This window comes from Grampus griseus (assembly GCF_964374135.1).
Source record: "Grampus griseus genome assembly, chromosome: 4".
In the NCBI taxonomy this organism is placed as follows: Eukaryota; Metazoa; Chordata; class Mammalia; order Artiodactyla; family Delphinidae; genus Grampus; species Grampus griseus.
In genome coordinates this window covers 108,257,575-108,283,815 of record NC_138997.1, presented here as the reverse complement: position 1 = coordinate 108,283,815, position 26,241 = coordinate 108,257,575, and the positions used below count along the sequence as shown (strand labels likewise).

Here is a 26,241-nt window from a genome sequence, read left to right as displayed (position 1 = left end):
CTGCACACGTATAAAAGTTAGTCGAGCTGCCCACTTATTATTTGTATGTGTCACTGCTTATACGCCACACCACGATAAACAACGAAGAGTAAGGTTTGAACCTGGAAATGTTACTTTTTCTGATACAGAACTTAATGTGTTGCAGAGAATCCGAGAATTGGAGGATAAACTGGAGGTCCAGAAGCGACATCTGAAAGAGCTGGAGGAAAAGGTGAGTGGTGTGAGCTCAGACCAGCCCCTGGGCTTCTCTCCATGAGTCGTTCACATGGAATATTCTCTTCTCCTGTCAGTTTCATGCAACCCAAGGAATGGGCTCTGTCTCCAGCCCTCCCTTCTCTGCCCATGTCCCCCAAACTGGCAGTCCAAGAAGTAGATAGCCTCATCAAGTACTTTTCTAGGGAAGAAAAGCACAGTTCGGGGGCTTCCCTGGTGGTGCAGTGGTTGAGAGTCCGCCTGCCGATGCAGGGGACACGGGTTCGTGCCCCGGTCCGGGAAGATCCCACATGCCGCGGAGCGGCTGGGCCCGTGAGCCATGGCCGCTGAGCCTGCGCGTCCGGAGCTTGTGCTCCGCAACGAGAGAGGCCACAACAGTGAGAGGCCCGTGTACCACAAAAAAAGAAAAAAAAAGAAAAGTACAGTCTGGGATCAACTTTGTGTGAGGGAGGAGGAGGGTGTCTATTTTTTTTTCCACCAAAGACCTTCAGGTGAACCCCTCTGACACTACCTCACCTTCTTTTGTGAGCCGTAAACCAGCCACAGACATTGGACTCATTCACCTTGAACGACATATATGCCAAAAACCAGTGAGCGTTCTTAGAAGTCTCCTCCCTCCAGCAGGAAGTATGGCTGACACCCAGCCCCATTGTCTCCCTACGGCTGTCACCATTTTAAGAGTGAGAACGTTGAGCCTGAGAAAGATTCAGACACTTGTCCATGATCCCACAGCTGGAAAGTGATACCCGGGGTCTCCAGGGATGTCACACCAGTGCCCCCGCCACACGTTGTTGGTCCAGACGGACAAATGAGTCCACACATGCGGCATCTTTGTCAGGGCACTTACCACTTCCTGTCCATCCACTAGCTTTTATTCATCTCTTTATCCAAGACAGTTCTTGCCACAGAATAGGGCATCATCAAATGTTTGCAGAATGAGTAACAGATGAGTAGAGAGAAAACCTACAACTGCACATTTTATATCGCACAGGTATGCTCACATGTGGGAACAGGTGAAGGGCTCTGACCCCATCGGGCTGGTCCGTAGGGGACAATGTGCCCCAGGAAGCTTGAAGGGTGATGTGCCGTCACCCCGGGGAAGCAGATGCAGAAAGGGCATTTCTGGGCTTCAGGTATCTGAGGCTGGCCTTTGGAGAGAGGAAGCCGTCTCATTCCATGGACAGAGTGAGGCCAAAGTCACGAAAGCCACCAGAGAGCAGATTCAGGGCTATCTACAAATGGGATGACGGCCCGCTCTGTCTAGAGGGAATCCAATACAATGGCCCAAAGAGACAGAACAGCTCTTCAGATGGTACACCAGCTTCTCTCCTGGGAGTCAGCTATTACACAGGTTAATTCACCTTCCTGGCATCTTCCCATCTGCACCTGGAGCGCTGGGGCCTACCAGCCTGCACAACCAGCAGCGGGGCAGCAGAGGGTCATGGCTGGAGGATTTGGGCCAGTTCTCCTGTTGGCGCCCTGGAAATCCCATGGAAATTCAATTTAAGCAGATTCCTAGAGTCCCCATCTGCTGCATGCCATCCCCCCTCGCCAGCTTCCAAGGTTATTTTGAGGAGCTGAGGGGATCTCAAGGATACTTCAAGGATTTCCCCGCGGGCACTACTGGCCTGGGCTGGTAGAAAAATAACTCCAGCCACCACGGTCAGCGGTCAGGAACTCTGTCCCTGCCGTACTCCGCAGGCTGGTCTTGGCAAGGACCTTCCCTACCCCGGGCCTCAGTTTCCTCGTGTACAATATGAAGAGCTGGGCGATTCTAAATGCCCCTTCTAGCTCTAACTTCCAGTGATTCTAGATTTTGTTTAAAATTTGGTGGCTGTCTGTTTGGATTTTCATTTTTTCAATAACAATTTAGGAAAAAAATAATGAATTCTTTTCAAAAGCCCTGGATAATGTTCAGACGTTTCCCCTAATCCCCAGCAATTCTTTTTGAATAACACAAGTAATAAATAAACTAAGGGAAAAAACTCTACTCTCAAACTGACCTGTATGATTTTTCATTCCCTTAAAGCCATTTTTTTCTGCAAATTTTTTCTTTTTAAAGTAGACTCATCAGATGGCATAAAAGATTTTAAACAGTGGAATCTCTTGGGAGAGTGGGCTCTGGCAGGGATGGTATAGGGGCCGGTCCGCAGGTCGGACTGGATGACCTGTGACCTGGGTGGAATCTTCCTTGATCCTTGTACGCATGTCATGCCTGGCCTTTGGTGGGACCATCAGCTATGACTATTGGAGAGGTCTTCCTCTATCTATGCTGTCCTGCCAGGTTCTTCAAGAAAGTCACACCTCTGCACCAAAAAGCCCTGGTCCATGGTGTACATCTCCCCTGTCTAAATTAGCCAGATGTTTGGGGACTGTGTAGGGACAACCCACCCTGGGTGACACATCCCACAGGATGGGTTTCTCAGGTGAAATCCACTCCCACAGCCCACTGACTTCCTGTTTCTCTTTCCAAACCCAACCCCAGTGGTGTAGTTCTTGTGAAATGCTGTCATTGAGTTCCATACTACATATCTTACATCTTTTTTTCTTTTCTTTTTTTCCCCCTCATTTTCTTTTGGTCTTATTTTATAGTTTTTGTTCCTTTTTTTGTTTTTCTCACTAGCATTCATTCTGTGGCCTTGATGACGTCAGTGAGCCAGGAACTCGGGTTGGTATCCTTTCATTTTCACTGATAAAAATGATTTTTCTAAAAAGGAGATTTCCTCCCAGCTCTGACTGTAACATTCCTTTAGGTGCCATGGAAGGTGGGCTTGTGGTAGATTGCCCCTGGTCACTGGCCCCGGGGCATCCGGGGGTCACTGGCGAGTTCCACCCCTGAGAGGAAGATCAGGGAGGTCTCTGTGAATAGGATTGGACAATGGGGACCTGGTTGTCCCCCTGTTGTATTTTATCTTGAGAAGGCGGTTGTGGCTTTTCCCCAAGGTTCTTTCTATTTTGGCTTCGGTTTTGGGTGCTCTCTATTGCCTGTGGGACAGTAAATTCACCGTAGGGTCCAGACCAGGGTGGGCTTCTGGGATCAGGGGTCTGCAGGAGTAGGAGGCTGATGGGCAAGTCCATGACCTGCATACAAAATGCCCAGGAAGCCCGTGTAAAGAGCCCAAGCTCCTTGCCTCTCCCCCACCACCTGCCCTGGACCCCAGGCCTGGTTTTGACGCCATCCCGGCAGCTGGTCCTTCTCTGATCGTTGGACTCTGCGTGTCTCATCCTGAGTTCCTTCTTTGGCACCCAGGCCTCCCCCGTTCTCCCTGTTCTGAGTGTCCACCATGGACTGGGGTCTGCCAGGGCCCCTAGAGTCTAGAATTCTGCTGCTGAATCCAGCCCAGGTGAGGGCCCTGTGAGTTCTGAGGATGCCCACAGCCTACTAGCCGCCTGGACCCCCAGGCTGAGCTCTGACACCTGTCCCTGCCTGACTGTGGATACCCTGAGCCCAATCCCTGCACACAGGGCTCTTCCTTGGATCCTCTGTGCCCTGGTCCTAGGACAGCGCTTGGCACGTGGTTGATGCTCATTCCGTGCTTGTGCAGCAAATAAAGGAATGATCCCAGGTCTAAGCAGACTGGGAGTGGGGGTTGCCATAGTGGGTTGGGGGTGGGTGCTGGGAGACAGGCCATCTGAACCCTATTTCCTCGCTCCCTGGATTGTCGGGGAAGGTCCCTCAGTGGGCTCAGCTGGAGAGTTCAGGACAGTGATGGGAACAGGTGAGGGCAGATAGCCAGGGGCTTCCCCAGCCATTCTCCCCCTTGGTTCTTGTGTCATGTCAAATTATCTTTTAATTTTCCAGGATAGAAAAAGAGCTTATGGAATAAACTGAGTCCTGTGGCAAACCCAACCCCACTCAAACCAAAATTCAACAGCAAAACAAGCTATTCCAAGCCCAGAAACTGAAACCAGAATTCACAGATATGACACGACAGCTTGAATGGGAGGCATTTAGGATCTATGGCTGGGTCCTGGCTGGGCCAAGCTGTAGGAGCTCTGCAAGGATGATGGGGAATTTGTCAAGCTCAGGGCCACATCCAAGTCCCCACTGTGGCACCTTCAAGAGCCCGAGGGGCAGAGACCTGAATACCAGGAAACCAAGTGCAATTACTAGAAATGGATTGATTGGAGAGCCACTGCACTGTCTGGGGACAGACTGCATCCTTGTCCCTGCACAGCATGCCTCCCCTAGCTGTGGTGTGTGTGCCCGGCTAGACACTGACTGTGTACATATGTCTCCATGAACTGTGCCATGTGAATCCTGGAGTCTATCAGCCAGAGTGACTCGCAAATGTCCCTGTGATCTGAACCCAAAGTCAAGCCCCAGTCAACAAAACCCTCCAGATCTGTGTGCAGCTGAAATCAGCAGCTGTTGGCCAGAGAGAGAGGACTGGAGCCTCGCCCACTGTGGACGGTGGACCCCAGGACCTCGGATTTACAAGGCGGAAGCCACAGGCTCCATCACTCTTGAGGGTGAAAGTCCCAGAGCTTGACTGCACCTGGGCCATTGTAGATCAAGGACTGAGAGGTGGACAGCATCCCCGCCTAGACCACACTCGGGCTGTCTCACATCTGGGTGGTAATTTGCAAGGGGCTGGCCAGGAAGAAATGCTGGGTTGTGGAGTGATCCCTGGAGCACCCGCGGGAAATGAGGCTCCTTCCGCAGTGGTCTGAGACCAGGTCCACTTTCTTACAACCTCAGCCATTCCTGATCCCAGGAGACCTGCCTCTGCACCACGCCTCCCAGGAGAACGATGGATTGGGTGGGGCTGCCGAGGAGGCCAGGACACCAGCTGGTGGAAGTCAAGCCCAGGAGCAAATCCTGGAGAAGAGAAGTTACTTTCGGATGTTGTTGCTGTTGTTATTCTAGGGTGAGCAGGTGGGTGGGGGAGCATCTCCAGGAAAAGGCACCTGCTCATATGACTGATCCCTCCCAAACTTTTGGAAGGAAGACGTTGGGAATCAAAGTAGATCAAGTGAAATGGAAGGTAGTGAATGTGAAGCAAAGGACAGCTGCATCTTGTTGGAAGGAGCAGCTGAAGGCAAGGATGGGTTGATCCCAAGGATGGAAAGATTCATTGCTCTGTGTTTGTTGGGCTGCAAGAGCAACCCTATAATTTCTAGTGAGAATAACCTTTGGAGAAAACTAAAATGACTGAAATGCAGGCTACCAAAGGAATCAAGGAGGGCAGGGAATCCAACAGAGGAGCTGAAAGTTCTCAGAAGGATAAACCCAAGGATGGAGAAGGACATGGAGCTCAGCACAGAAGGGGCACCCAACCAGATGGAGAAGGATACTCAAACCAAACCAAAGGATTAGGGGCCTCTAAGAAAACACACACCCAAGATAGCTGAGAAGTGATCATTCTCTTTTGAAATCTAAACCCAAAGCACCACCACAGCAGCCCCCATGACTTTCCCACATCTGATAACCAAAAGCAAATGAACTGATGTCTTTGCTTGAAAAAAGCAGGCATCTGAGAACTCCAGGCAGCAATGGGAATGTGGAACCATGCAGCAACTGAAAATGAAAAGCACGTCTGCTTTCTCTGGGGCCAGAGAAACACAGAGAAGCCTTGCTTTGCTAACTTAGTAGCAGAAGTCCAGGAGGTGTGCAAGGTCTCTGGGAAGCTAGTCCCACAGCACAGAGCGTCCATCCCTCCCTGCTGCAGGAGTGTGGGCCTCATGCCCTACTGCCCCGCGCTTCTGTCTTCTCAGCTCTCCCACTCGGACAACAGGATGCCAATGGCAGTGGCTTTGAAGTCAGACCCATCCAGGTCCACTCCTAGACCAGCCACTCCCCTGCAGTGGACACTGGCAAAGTACTTGCCACTCAGAGTCTTAATTTCTTCATCTGTGGAATGGTGGGTGATAGTTCCCACATACCACCTCGCAAGAGGTCTTCTTTGGGCACAGCTAGACAGTTAGACCCAAAGCCTCTCCGATACTGGCAGGAGATGCAGCAGGCAGCATCTGATGCACCCCTGTGGAAGTCGTCCTCCAAGGAGACCATACGGCCCACAGGGGACCAGGGGCCAGTCTCTTTGGCCCCCAGGAGACAGTTCAGGTGCGAGCCAGTGAGGCTCATACAGGCAGGTGCAGGGAGCCAACAATGAGTCGGCATTTCTTGTGACGGTCCCAGGCATCGCTTCCAAGGTTCCTGCCAGGGACAGGCCCAGTCACAAGAGCCACAGGGGGCCTCCGAGTTCTGGCGGCCCACCAGGTGCGTACTCGTGTACTCATACGTCATCCTCTGCCCTCTGCGCCCAGATGAGACACACAGCTCAGAGCTGCCGTTGTGCTTGTCACCTAGTAATGCAACTGACCTTCTGCCCAGATGAGGTTTCCAGGTGGTAGAGCTACAGACGCAAGGGAACCCAAGTCAGTTTCTCACACAGAAAGGAGAAGGGTTGGGTCCACCCTTTACCACCAGCCTCCTCACAGATCTACTTGGGGGGTGAAGGGAGAGCCCAGGTCAAGTTCCTGACACAGGGACGCCATGCTATGCCACTTAAATGTGCTGTTTCCCACTCCCCTCACATCTCACCCCTCCCCTCCCCTCACACCTCATACTTCATTCCTCCCCTCCCCCCCCCCCCCCATCATATCCCTCAGCCCTCTACAGGCAGTGGAAACCAGTGAGGGGCAGGGTAGAAAAGTCCAGGGTGCAGACCGTGCCCGGCCGCCACCGTCTGGCCGCGGTGTGGGCCCGGAGACCAGCCCTGCGGGTGACCAGCCATCCGGTTTGCCCAGGTCAGGACTTCCAGTTCTAAAATGGGGAAGTCCCGGGCACACTGGGCACTTTCCCCCGCGCTGCACGTACTGAGTTGGAGTCGGGTGAAATGCAACAGGCGGACGTGTGCGGGAGCTGAAGCTTCTAGAGTCTGCTCACCCTAGAGGTCCCAGGCGCACTGACTCGGTGCCCAGGGCCCTGTGGGCGGAGGGTGGGGCGGGGCTGGAGGGGGCGGGGGCGGGGGGAGGATGGTGGCACCGCAGGTGCACTGCGCACGCGCAGGCCCTGGTCAGGGGCCCTGGTCACCTGGAGAGCTGGACTCTGCGATTTTGCGCCCACTCAGCGCCTTTCTCGGTGAATTCATCATTCTCTCTCCTTCCATTGGCCAGCCCTCCTTCCCTCTTTCTGGATTCTCGCGTTCCGCAGTTGAGCCTCAGGGTCCAGGTCTTCTGCTCTCCCCTCACCTTCCAGAACCTGCCTGTGAAGAGCTGATAAGCGGGAATCCCACCTGCCGCTTCCAGTACAGAAAAGCACGTTTGTTTCTCTTTTCTCACATTTAACCGGGACCTGATAGAGGCCTGCCAAATTGGGGATCCCAACCAGCCGATTTGGGGTGCCCTCCAGGTTGTCTGAGAAGCCTTGGGGACTCCTGCAGTTCCCGCACCGTGACCCTGGTTCCAGCTGAGGGGCAGAGCTGCCGGTCTCCGGAAGCCTGGCCCCCTCCGCACCATCTCTCTGGGGCTGCCATTTCATCTGAAGTGGGGACCCCTGCGTCCTGCCCTCAGCCAAGCTCTGTGTCCTTCCTGTGGTCGCCGTCCGCCTTGGGGAACCTCACCCAGGCTGCGAACGATGCAGGACCACGTCCTTACAGCAGTTCCACGGCCATCTGTCCCCTTTCCTCAGGTCTCCAGCCCTGAGAAGCCCGCAGGGGTGAAAATGCACGGGCAAGCCGCGCTCCTGTCCTTCTCCCTCAGACACAGACGGTTCATTCCAAATGAAGCCCGCAGTCTTAGTCATTTATCCAAGAAAGGTCTGAAGACACTTCCCCAGGCAGAGGCCCTGGGGCTCAAATGCCCTTTACCTGTCCCGGCTGCACCTTTCCTCTAGGCTGCTCCCCTGAGAAAGGTCTAGAATACCGGCTTCCTCCTCCTTGCAGGCCTGGCACATGATTTTTCAGGTGGTCACTTGGCCCCGGTCGGCTATCGATTAATCCTTCTGCTCGAGGATGCTCCTGGCAGCTAAGGTCCCTGCGGGCTCGCTGTGCCAGGCAGAGCACCAGGCACTTGAGAGCTAAGTGACTCATGCAACAGCAGGGAGGGGACTGCTGTTCATCTCATTTCGCAGGGAGCTGGGTTAAGTGCCTAAGAGCTTGGCGCATAAGAGGCAGAGCTGGACACAGCCCAGGCAGGCGATCTGAACTACATGTTGCTTCTGCCTGTCACGCACCGCCTGCACGCTGCATTCACTGTGTGCCCGGCGCTGTGCACTGCCTACCCTACAGCCACTAATTTATGCCTAAACAGCTCTTGATATGGGTACTATTTTCACTACCCACGCCCACCTTTTATGAGAAGTTAAGTGATTTGTCCAAGATTCCATCTAAGAAACACCGGAGATCTGAGTTGCCCCACTGCGCCCCCTCTTGGCCGATACCCCGCCCTGCTGCCTCTGACCACTCCGTGTCTATTGCAAGCCCCCTGCGCCACCCTACACAGCCACTTTTGAGGAAGTAGATTTTATTTTTTTCCTTTGCATTATGGCTTATTACAGGATATTGAATATAGTTCCCTGTAGTCTATAACAGGACCTCGTTGGGTTTAAAAAATTCTTTTTCCCATTATGGTTGGGAAATACACTCTAAAACAAAATTTTCTCCCGACCGAGACAACCTCTCCACTAAGGTAGACAAGAAAGAAAACAATTTTATTATCGAAAGAGCATCAAACCAGAATGTGATGTGCATCACAGACCGTCCGCTAAGAGATTTGCAAAGACAGAAAAGAATCTCACTTCTTGTTAGCCAAGGAGATACAGCCCAATTCGTACAGGTCCTCGGGATAAACAATAATTTGTTGTCACGTAAGAGAACTTGGCAGCACTATTTATTACATATAGGTCACCCTAAATCCACCTGGCCATTGGAGTGACCCTCTGTGTTTGTTCATTTGTTTTGTACAAAGAAAGGTGGAATTTCTCCTATCTCTATGACAGGAGGTGGTTTTGCAACTTGGAGCCGGGAGACCAGGAAGTTAGGCTCCGACCCTCCCACAGGAACTGGGAGACAGGGTTCTATTTTCCTTGGGTGTTTGCATGCCAAAGAGATGGCTCCCAGGATCTTCAGAAACACGTTCCTGGGTCAGAAAAGCAGCAAAGGGCCTATATAGCTTTTAAAAGAATCAACATATATTTCAAAGAGATGAAGAAAGAACGACAAGTTTTCTAAAGTAAGAGCTCTCAGAAAAGGGTGGGGGAAGTCTCTTCCATCATTTTTCACAGGGAGGATTAAGTCCCGTAGTTTAAATTTCTATTTATTCCTGCACCACTCTGCATCAGGCCTATATTTTGCACTCTTCCCTGGCCAGCTCCTTCCGTTCTCGCCTCCTGCACCCCCCGCGGTACCCCATCCTCAGAGATCTGACCAGGACCCTCCTTGGCTCTAAACACTCCAGGACCCCCTCACTTCCCGCACAGAGATGCCATGTCCTGGAGTCCAAGGCCCACAGGGATATGGTCCAAGTCACCTTCTGTCCTGGGTCCTCACTTCCCCCTCAGTGTGTACACTGGGCCAGCCACACCCGACCACTCCCACTCCCTTCACCTGTCCTGACTCCATCCTTGGGCTAATGTCCTGAGACTCCCTCCGCCTGGAGGAGGCTTCTTCCCACCTCTGCCATCTGCGATGGGTCATTCCTTGGCCACCTATACAGCCTCAGTCTCCTCCACAGCAGGATGTGTTTCCTCCTGTTCAGGGTCTGGGTTCATCCCTTACCCCTTGAGTTTTGGAGTCAGACTTGGATTTGAATCCTGACTCTGCCACTGCCCATCTGTGGGGCCTGGCCAACTGCCCCAGCTTCCAGAGCCTCTGCTTCAGCATTTGTAAAATGGTTATGAAAATGCCCACCTCCTGGGGTTTCCAGGAGAATCGGACTAGGTAAGGTGAGATGACCCAGTGCAGTGCTAGTTTCCCTTCCCCTTCCCCTAGTAAACTCCAAGCCTGTGATAAATGTTTGCTGGGCTCAGAAAGGAGGTTTAGAACTTCATGTATTACCCGGTGAAAACCTGAGCCTCACTGCTGAGAATTTATAACATTCTGATGGTCCTGCCTAGAAATCTTATTTTCGCTCTTTGTACACATTATTAAGTTTTTAATTCCAAGTGGCTTTTCTGCTTTGGGTGACTGCCGGCATGCTGGCTTGTAAAACGAGAGGCTTTCATTCATATTGTATGACATTTCTGCAGGTGTAACCCAAGTCCCCCACTCATAAATAATCCACCTGTTCTTGCCCTCCTCAAAGGGTATTTTCCTGCACAATCTGAAGGCACCGCAGCCACCTTGAAATCTACAGAAAGTCCATGTTGCAGATTCACTTAATTGTATTAAGTCTTGGCCCATGAACTATGTCTGGGATGGAGCCGACAGCTAAAGGACGGACTGAAAAAAGTTTCAGCTACGTTGTCAGAGCCCCCAGCAGCGATGGGTTTGATATAATGAACGTCGATGTGAAGATCGACACGTCCTGGATCTTCCAGGATGTAGAGGAGACTGGTGAGGAGCCGGGATGTCTTCCAGAAGAAGCAGCTAGAAGCCCAGACATGGACACGGGAACACTCAGGAAGCAACTGGAATCCTCAGAACAGAAGCTGTTGGTAGCTGTGGACAAGTACGTGATGTCGGAGTCTGGACTGAGGAGCAGGTAAATATACCATTTGGACCTCTTCTTTGTGTATGTATGAATCCTGGGGCATCCTAATTGTGTCAGGATGGAGTGTTGAATCATTTCTGTGACTGAGGATGCAGGCAAAACAGTCAGTGTTCCATAACCCGCCACAGCAGTCCCTGCTCCTTCTCTGTCTTTCCCTTCCTCTGCTCCGTATCATAGGGGCTGAGCCTATTTCCCAGGCTCCCTCGCTCACTGGCTTCCATCTGGGTCCAGCCAATGGGAGACGCTGAAGGGAGGACGACGGGAGAAGCCAGGGTGTTCTCCCCTTCTCTTCTGCTCTGGGTGACGTCTCTCACTATGGCTGCCATTCAGTCATGCTTTCGGCTTCCTCTGTGGTCCTGCTTCTGGGCCCCAGTATCATCACCTCCTCCCTGTCTATCCCTCCAGCCCCAGGGGCAGAAGTGGCTTCCAGCAGCTGCTAACCTCTGGGTTGCCTGTCATCTCTGTCTGGCCTTTCATCTCTCCCATCCCTATGTTTGTTTGATTCTCGCTGCTGAACCTTCTGGTGTAGGCTCTATTTTCCTGATGGAACCGACATGGTCCAGAGGTGGGGCATTTGAATCCAGGTCTTTCTCCAAAGCCCATGCTCTGTTTTGATACCTAGGCCAGTAGAATGAGCTGGGGTCTTGCATACATATCAAAGGAGAAACCAGCATGGAAATGCAGTACGGTTATGGCTGGGGTCTGACAGGTTTACCAATATGCCAACAGCCAAGTGTCTTAAATTTGTCCGACTTCACGCTTTTGGTGTGTTTTCCTTCATTTTAGTAAGGGCAAGTCAGTAAATGTGTATTTACATGATCTTTACTTTTTCTCCTCTTTGTAAAACTTTTCACGTGAAAAAATTCACATATGAGAAAAATTATTCTGTCACCTTCAGTATCAGTCTATGTGATTGTCCATTCACTCATTCATCCATTTATTCATTCATTCCCTCATTCATTCACTCATTCTACAACGTGCACTCAGCCCTCGGGAATCACATACTGTTTGTTGTATGAGTCTGCTGGGGCTGCCATGACAGCACCACAGACTGGGGGGCTTAAACTGGGGGGCTTAAACAAAGCACCACAGACTGGGGGGCTTTATTTTCTCATAGTCCTGGTGGATGGAAGTAAAAGATCAAAGTGTGGACAAGGTTGTTTCCTTCTGAGACCTCTCTCCTTGGCTTGGTAATGTCTGCCTTCTCCCTGTGTCTTCCTGTGGTCTTCCTTCTGTGCGTGTCTGTGTCTTAATCTCCTCTTCTTATAAGGACACCAGTCATAGTGGATCAGGGCCCACCCTAATGACCTCATTTTAACTAAATTACCTCTTTAAAAACCCTATCTCCAAATACAGTCACATTCTGAGGTACTAGGGTTAGCTAACTTCAACATATGAATTTGGGAGGACATATTCAGCCCAAAACATGAGTTCTAGGGGTTGAGAGCTGGAAAGGCAGGGCCCCAGCCCTGGAGAGATAGAAGTATAGCTCACGCAAGGTTGTACATGGCAGTGAAAACCAGATGGTCACAAGGCCTGGGAAAGATGGGTGGGAAACCTCTGCCAGAGGAGACCCCTCTATGTGAGGGAGAGACAGGCAGCCTGGAGGCACCATGAGTGGCGGAGAGGAGGGGCCTCTGTGGCTGGGGCCGGGGGTGAAGCCATCCTGGAGGCGGTGTCCTGGACCTGCCTGTGGGGAAATGTGGGCTGTGTCCTTAGTTCTCTGAAGGTGGGATGCACCATCCTGTAGAAGCAGGGCTTCGGGAGGGGAGGCCCGATCTGCAGCAGGGGTTGGGAGAAAAAAGAGTTAAGGCTTACCAAGAGCCTGTGGTGCAGGGCACAGGGCTGACCTCCCCCCACCATGCCTCCATCGCTGCTCCCTTGAACCCTGTGGCACATAGAGTGATATGATCCCCTTTTCCAGATGAGGAAACTGAGGCTCAGTGGATGAAATACATTACTCAGTGTCACGGAGAGCTGAAGCCAGGGTCTGAATGCACAGCTGTGAATATAGATTTCAGGCTAATTTCACCATGGGTTTGCTCTAAGTAGGGGATAGTAAAAGATTGATAATGTACATTGGATTTCACTTCAGTTAAAGAGTTAATATTTAAAAGTATTTATTGCAAAACTAATGCAACCACGATGTTAGAAATTTGAGAACGAGAACCCCACTCCCACCTCTGTAACACTATCATTGCTGCAAATTCATTTACAATCTAAATGCAACAAAATTAATAATAGCTGAACACTTGTTGAGTGTTTCCTCTGGGCTAGGCACTATTTACATGCTTGACGCGTATTAACAGACTTAATCCCTAAAAATAAATTACTAGAAATGAAGTAATAGCAATATCTTCAATTTCTAGATGGGGAAATTAAGGTGCTGGCTTAAGTAACTTCTCCGTGGTCACACACCCGGCTACATGCGGGCGCTGGGACCACCCAGGCTGCCTGCCCGATTTATCCTGGTGGATATTCCCTGATGGAGTCTCCCAGTTCCGTAGCACTCTTTGCAGCTCTACACTGTAATATGTATATTTTTAACTTGTCATTAATCAGTGGAAAATGGTACTTCATTGCCTAGTTCCTGTTTATGTGTGTATATGTTTCCTATGGCTGCTAAAACAAATTACTGCAAACGTGCTGCCTTCAAACAACACACATTCATTGCCTTTCAGCTCTGGAGGCAGAAGTCCTAAAGCAGTCTCACTGGGCTACAGTCATGGTGTCCGCAGGGCTGTGCTCTCTCCAGAAGCTGTAGGGGAAACCTGTGTCTGTGTTTTCCAGCATCTATAGCTGCATTCCTTGGCTTCTAGCCCCTCCCCGTCTTCAAGCCAGCAGGGTAGCATCTTGCTTCAGTGGTCACATGGCCTCCCCTTCTGCCCCCCTCTCATGAGGACAGTCGTAATTGCGGTTAAGCCCACCCAAATAATCCAGGATAATCTCTCCGTCTCAAACTCCTTAACTGAACCACATCTGCAGTCTCTTTTGCATCTTAAGGTAACATTCATTAAGTTTTGGGAAGCAGGGCATGGATATATTTGGGGGCTCTTATTCAGCCTGCCACCATGAAAGTAGTCATTTTCTGCCTAGTTTAAGTATAGGGATAATACCAGAATTAAATATTGTCCCAGATTTAACGTTTCAGATTGGTCTCAAAAATTAAAAAGTTAAACTTTTCTTTTCCCATTCAGATATCACCACGTTTTATAATCAATCAGAAGGCACTCCACACAAGCCTCTGACTGATGAATGTGCGGCCACTCCTCTGGTTCATTTTGGAAGGAACTTAATTTTAATCTACACAAGAGGGCCCCCTCCCTTCTGTTACTTTAGAGACCCTCCCCCAGGGCCTCAAAACTAGAGCAGAAGAGGGGACTCTTGGCCCTATTATTAATAAGAGTAACTCACTTTATTTAATCTTCACAATAACCCTCTGAGTAAGGTGCAATTACCTGTTTTACGGATGAAGATACTGAGGGTCATAGTGGTGAATGAGCCCAGTTAAGACCTCATGGCAGGTAAGTGGCAGAGCCAGGAGGCAAAGCTAAGTCCTCACCCAGGGAAGCAGAGTCTGTCCTGGATGAGCAGGTCACCTGGTGTGGAGCTGGGTAAAGGAGTGAGGCTGTGCAGAGCTTGTCCATGTAGGCTGAGAATGCACTTGCCACGTGTTTCATGGTCTTCTATTATAGAAGTAAGATTGGCACATTGAGGGGACTTGGATACTAGGTACGAGCAGGAGACAGACAAGTGAGTCTATGTGGCTCCTCCGCTCCTCATGGGACCACTAGGCAGATGTTCCTTCTGGCTTCCCTCCATTCACATGTGCTCCTCCTTTCTATGTAGCTGAGGTCAGGGTTCACTTCCAGCCTGGGTATTACTTTGCATATTGCACAACTTCAGCACTTTCTGAAGTGCTGAAGACTTCAGGTGGCTTAGCCATCCCTAACTGGTTGGTCATTTCCAACGTCTCACTTTTGTAATCCAGAGATTAATTTTTTAAATTGCAGAAACCTTTTTTCTGCATTTCAGTCATTTCCTTAGAAAAGATTTGCAATAATTTAGCTTAAATGGGAGGCAACAGAGCACAGGGTTAAAGCATGAGTTTGGGAGCCATGCAGCCTGGACTCTATAATGCTCTGTGACCTGGGGCAAGTTGCCCGGCCTCTCTGATCCTGTTTTCTCATGTGCGAAGTAGGGGGAAGGGAATCCACCTGTAAGGATTAATTGAGACAATGCAGATGTATGGTTCAGATGTTTGGTTCAGTCCTTTTTCATTGGTATGACCTGAACTGGGGATTACTGGTTTAGGGATGAGAACATTGTTAAGATTCCCAGTGACTTACTATTCAAAAGAGGTCTCTGAAGTATTTTAGATCATCTTCAAAAAGATAGGTATGAATGTTTTACAAAATGTCATTTTGTCAGAATATCAAATTGGCCAAATAACAGAAGAAACAAAGAAGATCCTGGTGTCTGTGAAAAGCTTAGGCCACGCTTACAGCATCCTGAGTAAACGCCTTACTGCTTCAATGCGCAGAATTCAGGAGCTGGAGCTGTCGGAGAGGAAACTCCTCCAGAAGGTGGACCAGCTGAGCGCCCTCGTGTTCCAGGAGAGAAGTGCCTCTCTCCGGGCCCGGGAGCAGCTGGAGGCGCTGCAGGGGGAGCTCGCCAGCCAGGTACCGAGTCCCTCCTCCTTCTTTCCAGTACTTGTTTCTTGTCCCAGCAGAGTCACCCCATAGGTTTGGACGTGGTAGCAGCTGCCCTTGAACATAGACAGTGGGGCGGGCCTGGAGAGCCTAGCCAGGAGGGGTAAGAGAGGTCCCAATTCTAACAGTGCAGGCAGGGGCCGCTGGACCTGGGCAAGGTCACGTGGCCTCCCTGGGCCTCGGCTGCCCCATCTGTAAAACGGGGCTCCCATCCTGTCCTGCCTGCCTCATAGGCCTCTGGCTGGGATCCACTGGGTGGCATGCGGGGGCTGTGCACTTGCTGGGAGCTCTGGCCAGAGGTTCCTTTCTGTGGACTTGGTGCCTGTCAGGGGAGCCGGCTCTGGCCTAAGGACAAGGAGAGGACTGATGTGGGGTCTCTGCCCTCAGGAGCTGGCTTGCGGGCAGGGACACAGATGGGAAACAAGTAACTCCAAAGCTGGATGCTGGGAGCCGTGGGGAATGTGGTGTGTGGTGGGGAGACAGAGTTGGTGAGGCAAGAGGGTTGCAGGGAGGACAGGTCGCCAGGGCCCTGGCATGACCCAAATTCTGGAGGCAAAGGGGAGCAGGACTTAGGGGGGCCTTAGCAGGAGAGGCTCATAGTCAGGGTTTTGGGGGATATCACTCTAACTGCATGGGAGAGAGAGGCGGCAGGGGCAGGGGGCAAGTTAGAGCGTGATTGGAGAGGGAGTGGGTGGTTAAGAGGATAGGCTCTGGAAGCAGATGCCTGGAGCCAAACCCTGGCTGGCTCTGCTACTCATGAGCTGTGTGATCTAGGCCAAATGACTTAACCTCTCTGGACCTCAGTTTCCTCATCTGTGAAATGGGAATGATATAGTACCAACCCTGTTCAATTGTTGTGTGGGTAAAGGAAGGTAATACGTGTAAAACACTCACAACGGTAGGCATTTGGATAGCCCTAGCTGCCTTTGTAATTACTAGTCTTTACTGAAATATTCCAGGGGAGAGATGACGAAGGCTGGAGGGCAGAGACTTGGCAGGCAGAGACCCAAAGATCCCGAGAGGCATCGGTTTCAGTAAATTGCTACTCACGGGGCAGCACAGCGACTGTTAAATTGCAGGTTGACACCCGTAAGTGGGTTGTGAAATCAATTCCGTAACTCACAACCAGCAATTTTAAAAATGGAATTGACTAGGAATTATGAAAGGGCATCACGTGTACGAAGGGGAGTGCTGTTTCCTGAAACTTCTGTTTCAGTTGTCAACACGTGCATATGTATAACGGGACACGTTCTTAAATGTATTTTTTACCATGGGAAATAGTCCAGAATGTTTGAAAAACACCAGATTGATTAGCTTTCAACTGAAATAGAAGTGAAGCATGGAAAGCTAAGAAGTTCCATTAAATTGAAATTAGTCTCTGAGATGCCAGGGAGACATGCAAGTGCCACTTTTCCCCTTTGCATTGAACTTCAGGTGCAGAAAGTTGAGTTCATCCTCCTTGGTTCACAGCACATCATTGTCAGGGTCTGGGAGTTTTTAACCCGAGGTATAGTAGTGTTACGTGGGATCCCACCATCAAGAATATAATCTCTCCATGGAAAATCCTGTAATTAATATTTTTTGTCATGCCTTATATACATATAGGGTTTCCCAAGTGAATAGACACAGTCCTGCAATCACCAGAGGTTCCTAGTATGATGGGGAGACAGAGGATGAGGGTGACAAGCAAGCGAAATGACATGAGCGAGCTCGGGGCACTGCAGGACCCGCAGTTATGTGGCCCACACACATTTCTTCATTGCATTCTCTTGTAGTCTGTATGCTCCTGGGAATGTCCTGTCACAAAACCGCATTTCCAGATGAAGGGCAAGATTTCAGAGAGGTGAGGGGTCTGGCTTGGGTCCCCTCGGAGACCACTTGGCCCAGCTTCAACCCAGCCCAGACACTAACCCTCGATCTCTCCCCGGAGCTATCTGCATTTCAGAGCATATTTTGCAGGAGTGCATGAACTCTGCCCTTTGTACCTGATATCTGCCAAATGGCAATTTGCCCCATTGTTGTCAATATTTGCAGTAAGCATTTGCATACAAAGACACCTCACTTCTGTGGTGACCCGTGGTCATTCCCAAAGGTGATAAATGTAGACCCAACCAGGTGATGGGGCACCGTCCACCTAGCATCACCGAGTACAGGATTCATACCATCGGGAAGACCCCGAGCAATTTTCCTTGCAGGGAATCTAACTCCAATCTTATCTGCCCAACTTCCCCCCAAAACACGCTGTCAAACAAAGCCTGCCGGCTGTTCCCAAGTTTCCTCTTTCACATTTGCTCTTGCTTGTTTGTTTTGTCTTCTGCAAGCTCTCGTGGCTGTGACTGAGTATGAGCAGCAGGGACTAGCAGTTGACAGAGAGCTTAACATGAAGGCAGTTCTATCCATTTGCATCAATTAATTCTGAAAATTGGGCAAGGACGCCCATTTTTGCAGTGCATGGGTCACCCCAGTCCAGCCTACAGCTCATGCGTGGGGGGAGGGCAAGGTTTAAGAACAGGGAGATGTGTTCCTTGGACAGGCAGCGGGCCAAGCGGAAAAAGGAAAGGTCTTGAGTCAAGTACATGGCGGTTCAGTGACTTTTAGTCGTGTGACATTGTGCAGGTCACTTCTGAGTAGCTCCACAGGGCGTATTCACAGGAAGGAACAACTGCTGTGACACTGGTGGTCCTGTCTCACCAGCCAGAAGCCATGGTCAGCTGATCCTTATTGGTTCAGGCATTAACCCTGTAGGCACTGGGAAATGGAGAGGTCTGGGAAGTTCTGCAAGTGAGGAAGTGGGGACACTCAGGGGGTTCCAGGTGGCAGCTCTTTACAAACTGGTGTGGGGGAATCACATGTTGGAACCACTGGCCCTCCCAGTGTGCACCAGCCCATCCCCCTCCTGCCCGTTGCACAGTTTCCTTCCAAGAACTCGGGGAGCTCACGGGTGTGCAGGGCCCACACTAGGGGGAGGTAAGGTGCTCGTCTCCTGGGCAAACTTTAAGGGGGCGTCAAAAAACAGTCATCGAGATCAATAATATTTTGCAGCAATGTTTTAATGCAAAAATTAATGCAAAAAGAAAAGGCGCGCTGAACAACAAAATATCGAAGTTTCAAATAAAGACAGGCTCAATGCGAGCTACGGTGCGTCCCCGGCCGCCTTCCTGACGCCCTCCTCCACCGCCAACCCGTAGGTTCAGGAGAAGGAGCGCGCGGCCCGGCGGCAGCGGTGGCGGCTGCGGCGGCTGCGGGAGCGGCTGCGGCGCAAAGACGAGGCGCTGGGGCTGCAGGCGGCGGCCCTGGAGCGCGGCCGGCGGCTCCAGCGGCGCCAGCTGCGACTGGTGCGCGAGCAGGAGCGCATCCTGCGAGCGCAGGTGCAGCGGCTGGAGTTGGACGTGCGGCGCCTCTGCCACGCCGCGGGCCTCCTGCTGGCCGAACTGGACGCCCCGAACCAGGGTGGCCCCCGACCCCCGGGCCCGACCAGTCCCCGAGGCGCTCCCGAGGAGGCCGCGGAGCCGCGCGCGCTGCGGGCCAGGGCCGAGCGCGGCGAGCGCGAGCGGGACCAGGCGGCGCGCCGGCTGCGGGAGCAGCGCGCCACCGAGCGGCTGCTCCGCGGGCAGCTGGAGGAACTGCGCTGCTGCATCTATGGGCTGAAGCTGTCGGAGATCGGCCTGCAGGGCCAGGTGGAGGAGCTCGCCCAGCAAAACAGGTGCCTTCGAGAGGAGCTGGGAGCCCAGGCCCCCCGAGAGAGAGCGCTCAGCACGGCTCCTGCTGGTCACGGTAGCCTGGTAAGTGGCCGCAACCCAGAGCACGAGTGATTTTCTGCTTTTCTCTAACTTTCTGCCGCTTGGTCAAGTCACGGGCTCCGTCATTCCCCCGTTTTCCTCTTCAACCACCCCTGCAACCCACAAGCCCCCTTCACCCACCCTTCATTCCATCCGCGCATCTACCCACCTGGTGGTGCCCATCCACCCCTACAGCTTCACTCACCCGTTCACCAAGGCAGCCACCTCCCCACCACCTGTCCACCTGCTCGGCCACCGTCCACCTGTCCATGCCCTCATGCACCGTCTTGTCTACCCACCCACCCACCCCTCTACCCACACTCCATCATCTCTTTCACCCGACCATCTGCTTGTCCATCTCTCCTTGCAGCCACTCTCCAGGCAGTCATCCAGTTACCCTTCACCCCTCCTCGTCTGTTTCCTCCTGTCCGTCCATCTATCTGACATTTGATGGGCCCCTGCCTGTGCCAGGCCCCGTGCTGGGCGAGCTCCTCCACGTGCAGTATGACATTAACTGTCATGGTCTCGTGACTTCCACCCCGATCCGCCCCTCCCTGGGAAAGCCATCACCCTTTCCCACCTCCCTCACAGCTCCAAAGGTGACCACGGTCCCCAGCGTGCCGGTGCTGTACGTGCATCTTCATTTCTCCTTCTTTAGACTGTGAGCCCCTTGAGGGCAGGTCAGATGGCTTCTGTAGCGGCCCCCCCAGCAGCAGCACACAGGAGGCCCTCAGGACTGTGCAGTAGAGCACATGCAGGGTTCAGCTCCTTTCCAGTTCTCCTATTTGCTAGCTGTGACCCCAAGCAAGTTTCTTAAGTTCTGGAGCCGAGAGCAGGCTGGGCACTGATGTTATCACCTAACTGATAGACGAGCAAAAACTTAACGTTTAATATACTCCTGCCATGTGCTTGGCACCCTACGGTGTTTTCAAAGGCATCATTTAATGCTCATAAAACTGTAAAGCAGGTACTATTAATGTCCGCACTCCACAGAGAGGAGGCTGAGGCTCGGAGAGGCAGTGCACTGACCTGTTGTCACACAGCTCAGAAGAAGCAGAAGTAGAATTGTATCCAAACTGGATGTGAGTCCAGAGTACTTTGTGTCTCCTGCACCAGGCTGCCTCCCTGAAAAGGGAGAGTTAACTCAGCTCCCTCCAAGACATCAAGATCCCACTGGGTTAATTTGCATTTAAGGAAAAATAAGGGAGACACTTTAGCCCAAAGAAGATGACTCATTAAAAAAAAAATTAAATCTATCTTTGGACCTGGACAACCTATTTCAAATTAACTGGAACTTTAGTCTTCTCAAAATAATGAAGTGTATCCTGCCTAGATCATTTTAATACTGAGTTTATCTGTGGTTATATTTTATCTTTTTAGTACTTCATTCTACTCATGTTACTTCTGCGTGTCCTGTTCGTTCTTCCTCCATTATGTTCATCAGGTAAAAGGAATACAGTGTACCTTTAATATTGGCACCTTGTTGTAATTTCAGAAAATAAATCGTGCAGAGATGGAAATTGTCATTTAGAATCCTTTCTGTAATTTTTCTAAACGTAAGATTTTAATTTAGGCTGTCGGCTTACATCCTTATTCTCCCAATCTTTCTGCCTTCCCGTGTACTGCTACTCTTTCTTTTATCTAAGGAAAAGGGTGGATACCTAAATATTTTAGAGATGCCTCCTAATGTTTTGTACGTTTTGTGTTCTCTCATTTAATCTTTAGTACAGCCTTGCAAGCCAGGTGCTATTATCCCACTGACTAGATGGAGAAACTGAGACCCAGGAGGTTAAGTGACTTGATCACAGGCAAGCAGCTCCAAAGTATTAGGGCCAGCAAGGGGACATGGGCCAGATCAAGGCTGTGACTCCAAGAGGCTGTCCTTACCTTAAGATGCTGGGGCCAGCGTTGGTTCTTGCGGAGTTTGGGGCAGTGTCAGTGGCTGCGTTTGGCGGCCTGTGTGATCAGTTATAAGCCCCTTGTTGACATGCATCTGTGACCTTCTCGATGTTTCATGTCTTATCATTTAAAAGACCCAGTGCCCAAGGAGAACTGCATGCTCTCAAGACCTTCCTGGAGGCTGCTGTGCACAGTCAAAAGTCTCTCAAAAATTCCCTAAATTTCCCATAAAGTGTGGTCCCCAGCCAATTCTGCCTCTATAGCATCCAGAGAAGCCAGCCTGTTATCAGATGAGTAGCAGAGGAAGCAAGGGCCCGTGGAATAGAAGATGTTGATCCTTAAACATGGGAGCCATACACACTGGGGTGACATGCTCATGCTCTAAGATGGCAGGTGGGACCCGGAGTGGACAGAGGCGGTGGATTCCGCTGGGTGAAGGGGTAGTAGCACTTGCTGTCTTCTGAGTGTGTCAGAGTGAAGAGCCCATGGGAGCGTGAATGCAAGAGCCCTTTAAAGATGGAACAAATGTCAGTTACCGTTTCAGCATAGAGTGTCATGGGACGGTCACTGATCCTGGCTTTTAGCAATCTAAATGGCGGCCTGGGAGCATCCGGGCTGGGCGAGTGATATTAGCAAGGGCTTGCTTTGGCCGTCGGCGTCCATGTCATCGTGGTTTGTGCATTTCCTGTGTGGCTTGCTCTCACTTCCGGGAAGCGGCTCCCATCCCCTTGCTCATGATCTCTCCACGGGGGGCTCGGCACCAGGGCGACCAGCTTCTTGCTCCAGCCAGACGTTAGCAGTTCTCCCAGATGGAGACAAGCAGGGCCGAGTCCCCCCAGCTGGTGGGCCTGGAGCCTGGCCCTGCCTTCTAGGAGCCCCGGGAGCCTTGCCAGTCATCTTATTTCTATGCCTTAATATCCTTATTGAGCAAATAGAAATGTAGGTACTCTGAGAGTTTCCTGGGGCTACCCTAGCAAAGAACCACAAACTGTGTGGTTTCAACAATAGTCCTGGAGGCTGGAAGCCCGAGATCGAGGTGTCGGCAGGGTCGTTCCTTCCAAGGCCTGTGAATGAAGATCTGTTTCGGGCCTCTCTCCTTAGCTTGTGGGCGGCTGTCTTCTCCCTGTGTCTCATTGTCTTCCTTCTATGCATCTCTGTGTCCAAACGTCCCCCTTTTATAAGGACACCAGTCATGTTGGATTAGGGCCCACCCGAATGACCCCATCTTAATTGAATCAGTTGTGTCTCTATTTCCAAATCAGGTCACGTTCTGAGGTCCTGGGGGTTAAGAGTCAACTTAGGAAGTTTGCGGGGGGGACACAATTGAACTCATAACAAGTGCCCTCCTGGATGCACCGTTATGAGGCCCCGTGAAACAGTAGAACTGTCGGTTCTAGTTCCTTGATGTGCTTCTTCGCCGGCTTCATGGGGGTACAAAACGATTCCTATATTTATGAGGGAGTCTTTGCACTAGACGCCATCTCTCGTGCTCTGCATCTGTTGTCCACTCATTTTGTCCCTCAACGACCTTCAAGGGAGGCACTATTTTACCCCCATTTTACAGATGAGGAAGTGAAGGCCCGGAGAGTCCCAGGGTCCCACAGATAGTAAGTGGTGGGGCAGGATTTGCGTCCCGGCAGGCTGACCCTGAGATGAGCCTGTGAGTGCCATGCTCTGTTCCTCGGTAACTAGTGGTCAGTGGGTCCAAAATCAGCATTTAACAGGTGCCGTACAACGAGGTGTACTCGGGCCTGAGCTTGGTACCAGGGCTGGGAAATAAGACAAGACCCCTGCCTGCACGGGATGACAAGACTGCCTGGAGAAAGAGGGTGCAGACAGAGGAAGGGGGAAGGGGCCTGACAATCTGTGGGTCACTGTTGGGGATCTTGGTGTTTGGAATGGGGAATGGACCATTCCCCATGACAGGGCCACAGGGTATGTCAGAGTCTTCCAAACTGTCCTACTCTCAGCGGGCACTGACAGCCCTGACTCTGAGCACCTTGGAGTCGAAAAGGGCCCCCTTGAAAGGAAGAAATCCTCCAGAGAGCGCGCTGGAGAGATGGGAAATGCCAGCCAGTCACCAGGTCACGGGGCAGCATGGCTTGCAATTTTAAAGTTAAAATGCTAGAATCTATTGATAACAACACTGTAAAGCCAGATGGTGTCCCTCAGGTCTTGGTCTGGCCTGTGGCCATGGCTGTGCACGTATGAGATTGTACTCAGTGTTCTGAGAGCACTGCATGCATGCATGCATGATTTCCCAAGGCTGACAGTGCATTTCCAAAGGGGCAGGACCCAGAATGGTTAAGAGCCACGCGGCAGATCTTCAGCGCCCTTCTCTGGATAGCGGTGTAACCCCCAAATGATCTCTTTTCATAAGCCCCCAGCAGCTCCATCGCCTTGGGATCCAGCTCCACTTCCTAACCTCGGCATTCAAGGCCCCAGCTGCTCTAGCCGCTGCCTCCAGGCTCACTGCCCACCCCTTCCTCCCACCCTGTGGTCCTGCAGGTCCCTAAATATGCCAGACTCCTCCAGCCTGCTTACTTTTCCTGTGTCTAGAGACTTCTACCATCTGCTCCCCATGGCCCCTTGGTAAACCCCTGCTTCTTTCTTTCCATTTGGTGAGAATGTCTCTTCCTCCAAGAAGACTTTCCTGATTTTACGCCAGCTCCTTCCCTCCTTGGTGCCCCCATTATGATATGACCCACCTCTGGCGACCCTAATTCTCACTGTGCTGGGCCTGGCTGCCCAACCCCCGTAGCTGTTCCTTCATCGTCATCACCAACTGGGTCTGATTCAGCCATAAATCCCAGCCCCTGTCCACAGGCTGTGGAATACTTGGTGAGGAAGTGACTCAGTGAATAAATGGCCAAAAGAAGATATTTGCTCCATTGCCCATGGGAAATGGAAACTTCCAGACGAAGGGACCAGCCTGAGATGGCAATGCTGGGAAGTGAGGTGTAGAAATTGGGAAACGAGAGGGAGGTCTAGCCCCAGGGAAGTGTGTATCATATTGAAAATCATTGCAAATTATTAGGGTGCCTCCAACCCAAACCAGCCCCTTGGTTACATCTGATGTGTGTCATGGTGTGATTTATGGTGAGGGTAATCGTTATGAGAAGATATTTTGATTCTTATTTACACAGCGCTTCCCCAAACAGGATCTCCTTGATGCTGGGAGGTAGCCAGGCAGAGATCAGTGATTTTGTCCCCAGCCCCACAGAGGAGGCACATGCCTTGCCCAGGATCACACAGTTTATAGTTTTGAGAACAAGTTGCTTGGAGCCCAGGTCCCCACAGGAATAGCCATTGCGAGGACAAGCGCCCAGCTCGGGGAGGAGTTTGGGGAGGGGGTTTCTGGTCAGAATCCCAGGTGAAAGAAAGTTTAAGAGGACTCTGGTTTGCAAGAGAAGCAAAGCCTCTCTGCAGATGTGTCCAGATGCTTTTTAGTAAGCGTGCACTGGGCATCCTGTATGTTCCAGGCACCGTGTCGACCCCTGGGGCTGGGGAGGCGATCCTTCTCTTCAAAAGTTTATAGGGGAGATAGACACAGGGGCAGAAAGGGCAATTTGGGTGATGACCACTACAGCAGGGGACACCCTGGGGCAGTGGCCTGGCCTGGAGGGTATCAAGGAGGCTCGTATAAAGAGATTAAAAGTCACTGTCTTATGATGTCAGTGTCAGGCTGTCATCCCAGAGCTGCGACCCCGCTCCTTGTGACAGTGGCCTCAGGAATGCGGGCTGCTCAGGCCAGCTTCTCGACCCCGGCGATCTGAGTAGAGCGACGCCTGGTGGCGAGTATGAGAATGTCTTGATTGTTTCCTGAGTCCAGGCAGCCCGTTCCTGCTCACAGCTTGCACCTGAGCAGAAGTGCCCGTTACTTTTTTGTAACTTGTCACTCACTCCTGCAAGCGAGCAAGGGCTTTAAAACAGTTTCGATAATGTCAAAAAACAAAACATAGGCAAAAGCCACGAACATACAAATAACGTAAAAAGGAAATACAGATGGCCCGTGGTCTTACAAAAAAGGTCCATTACTTAAAAACAAAATACGAATGAGCAAAACCTCACGATTCCACTGTATTCTGAATATTTGTCATATATTAAAGGTACCTCAATACTGTTTATAGTTGGTAAAAATTGGAAACAACCTAAATGTCTGATCAGAGGGACCTGATTTGGTAAGTGAAGGCATTCCTTACGTCAGAGATCATTCGGCAGCCCTAAAACACCACATTACAGAAGAAGTTGTGGAGAAATGATCCTTCGATACCATCACATGAAAAATGCACAAAGCGAAAGTCAACATTTTGTAGAAACAGACTTTTGGAAGAATTTAAATGTCTCTGCACAGAAAAAAAGCCCAGAGGGATATATTCTCACACATTTGTAATATTTGTGTTTGGATATCACTGTATTCCTCATTTTCTTCTTTCAAAATAATTACACGTTAAAACTAAAGCCAAGTAAAGTTACAGGCAAATGCTCCTGTGAGTCTTGAAAAGCAGGGAGGGCTGGCAACACTGAGCAGAGGGGGGCAGGAAGCGGGAGAGAAGGCCCGGATCAAGTTCGGAGACCTGAGTTCAGGTCCTGTTCTCCCACTGTGTGTGCTGTGTGACCTTGGACAAGTCACTGTCCCTCTCTGAGTATTGATTTCATCACTTGTGACATGAAGCGGGTATAGCATCATCTTGGAAGTCCTCCCCTGGATGTTAGCTCCTCGAGGCAGGGGTCTGTGTGTGTCACCCATGGCTGTGTCCCAGCCCCAGGACAAAGCCTGCCACATAGTAGGTGCTCAGAAAGTATTTGTTGAACTGAATGGAAGTAAACTTGGTACTGGAGCAAAATCCAAATAGAAATGAACAGCAGAACAGTGGTGGCCTTCGACACTGCCCTCCGCCTCCCCTTCATCTGTTCCCTCCTCCTTCCTTCTGCTTCTCTCTCTTGCTTGCTCTCATGTCTTTGAATTTCTGCCTCCCTTC

The 26,241-nt window shown here is 51.1% G+C and overlaps 2 protein-coding genes across 3 annotated transcripts in view; both read left to right on the top strand.

Annotated features, from left to right (window-relative positions):
• The window catches only part of JAKMIP1 (janus kinase and microtubule interacting protein 1), a gene marked incomplete at both ends in the record, with an annotated part of 70,251 nt that extends 67,395 nt beyond the window's left edge, over positions 1 to 2,856 (top strand). For both annotated transcript variants that reach the window (XM_082653814.1, XM_082653813.1), the window contains 2 exons: positions 146 to 211; positions 2,806 to 2,856. In XM_082653814.1, the coding sequence (XP_082509940.1) occupies positions 146 to 211; positions 2,806 to 2,856 (117 nt within the window). The remainder of the gene's footprint in view (positions 1 to 145; positions 212 to 2,805) is intronic.
• Positions 2,857 to 10,573: 7,717 nt separating this feature from the next.
• The window catches only part of LOC309822306 (uncharacterized protein C4orf50), a gene marked incomplete at both ends in the record, with an annotated part of 49,975 nt that continues 34,307 nt past the window's right edge, over positions 10,574 to 26,241 (top strand). The window contains 3 exons of the mRNA XM_082654033.1: positions 10,574 to 10,860; positions 15,413 to 15,551; positions 18,770 to 19,363. Of these exons, the coding sequence (XP_082510159.1) occupies positions 10,574 to 10,860; positions 15,413 to 15,551; positions 18,770 to 19,363 (1,020 nt within the window). The remainder of the gene's footprint in view (positions 10,861 to 15,412; positions 15,552 to 18,769; positions 19,364 to 26,241) is intronic.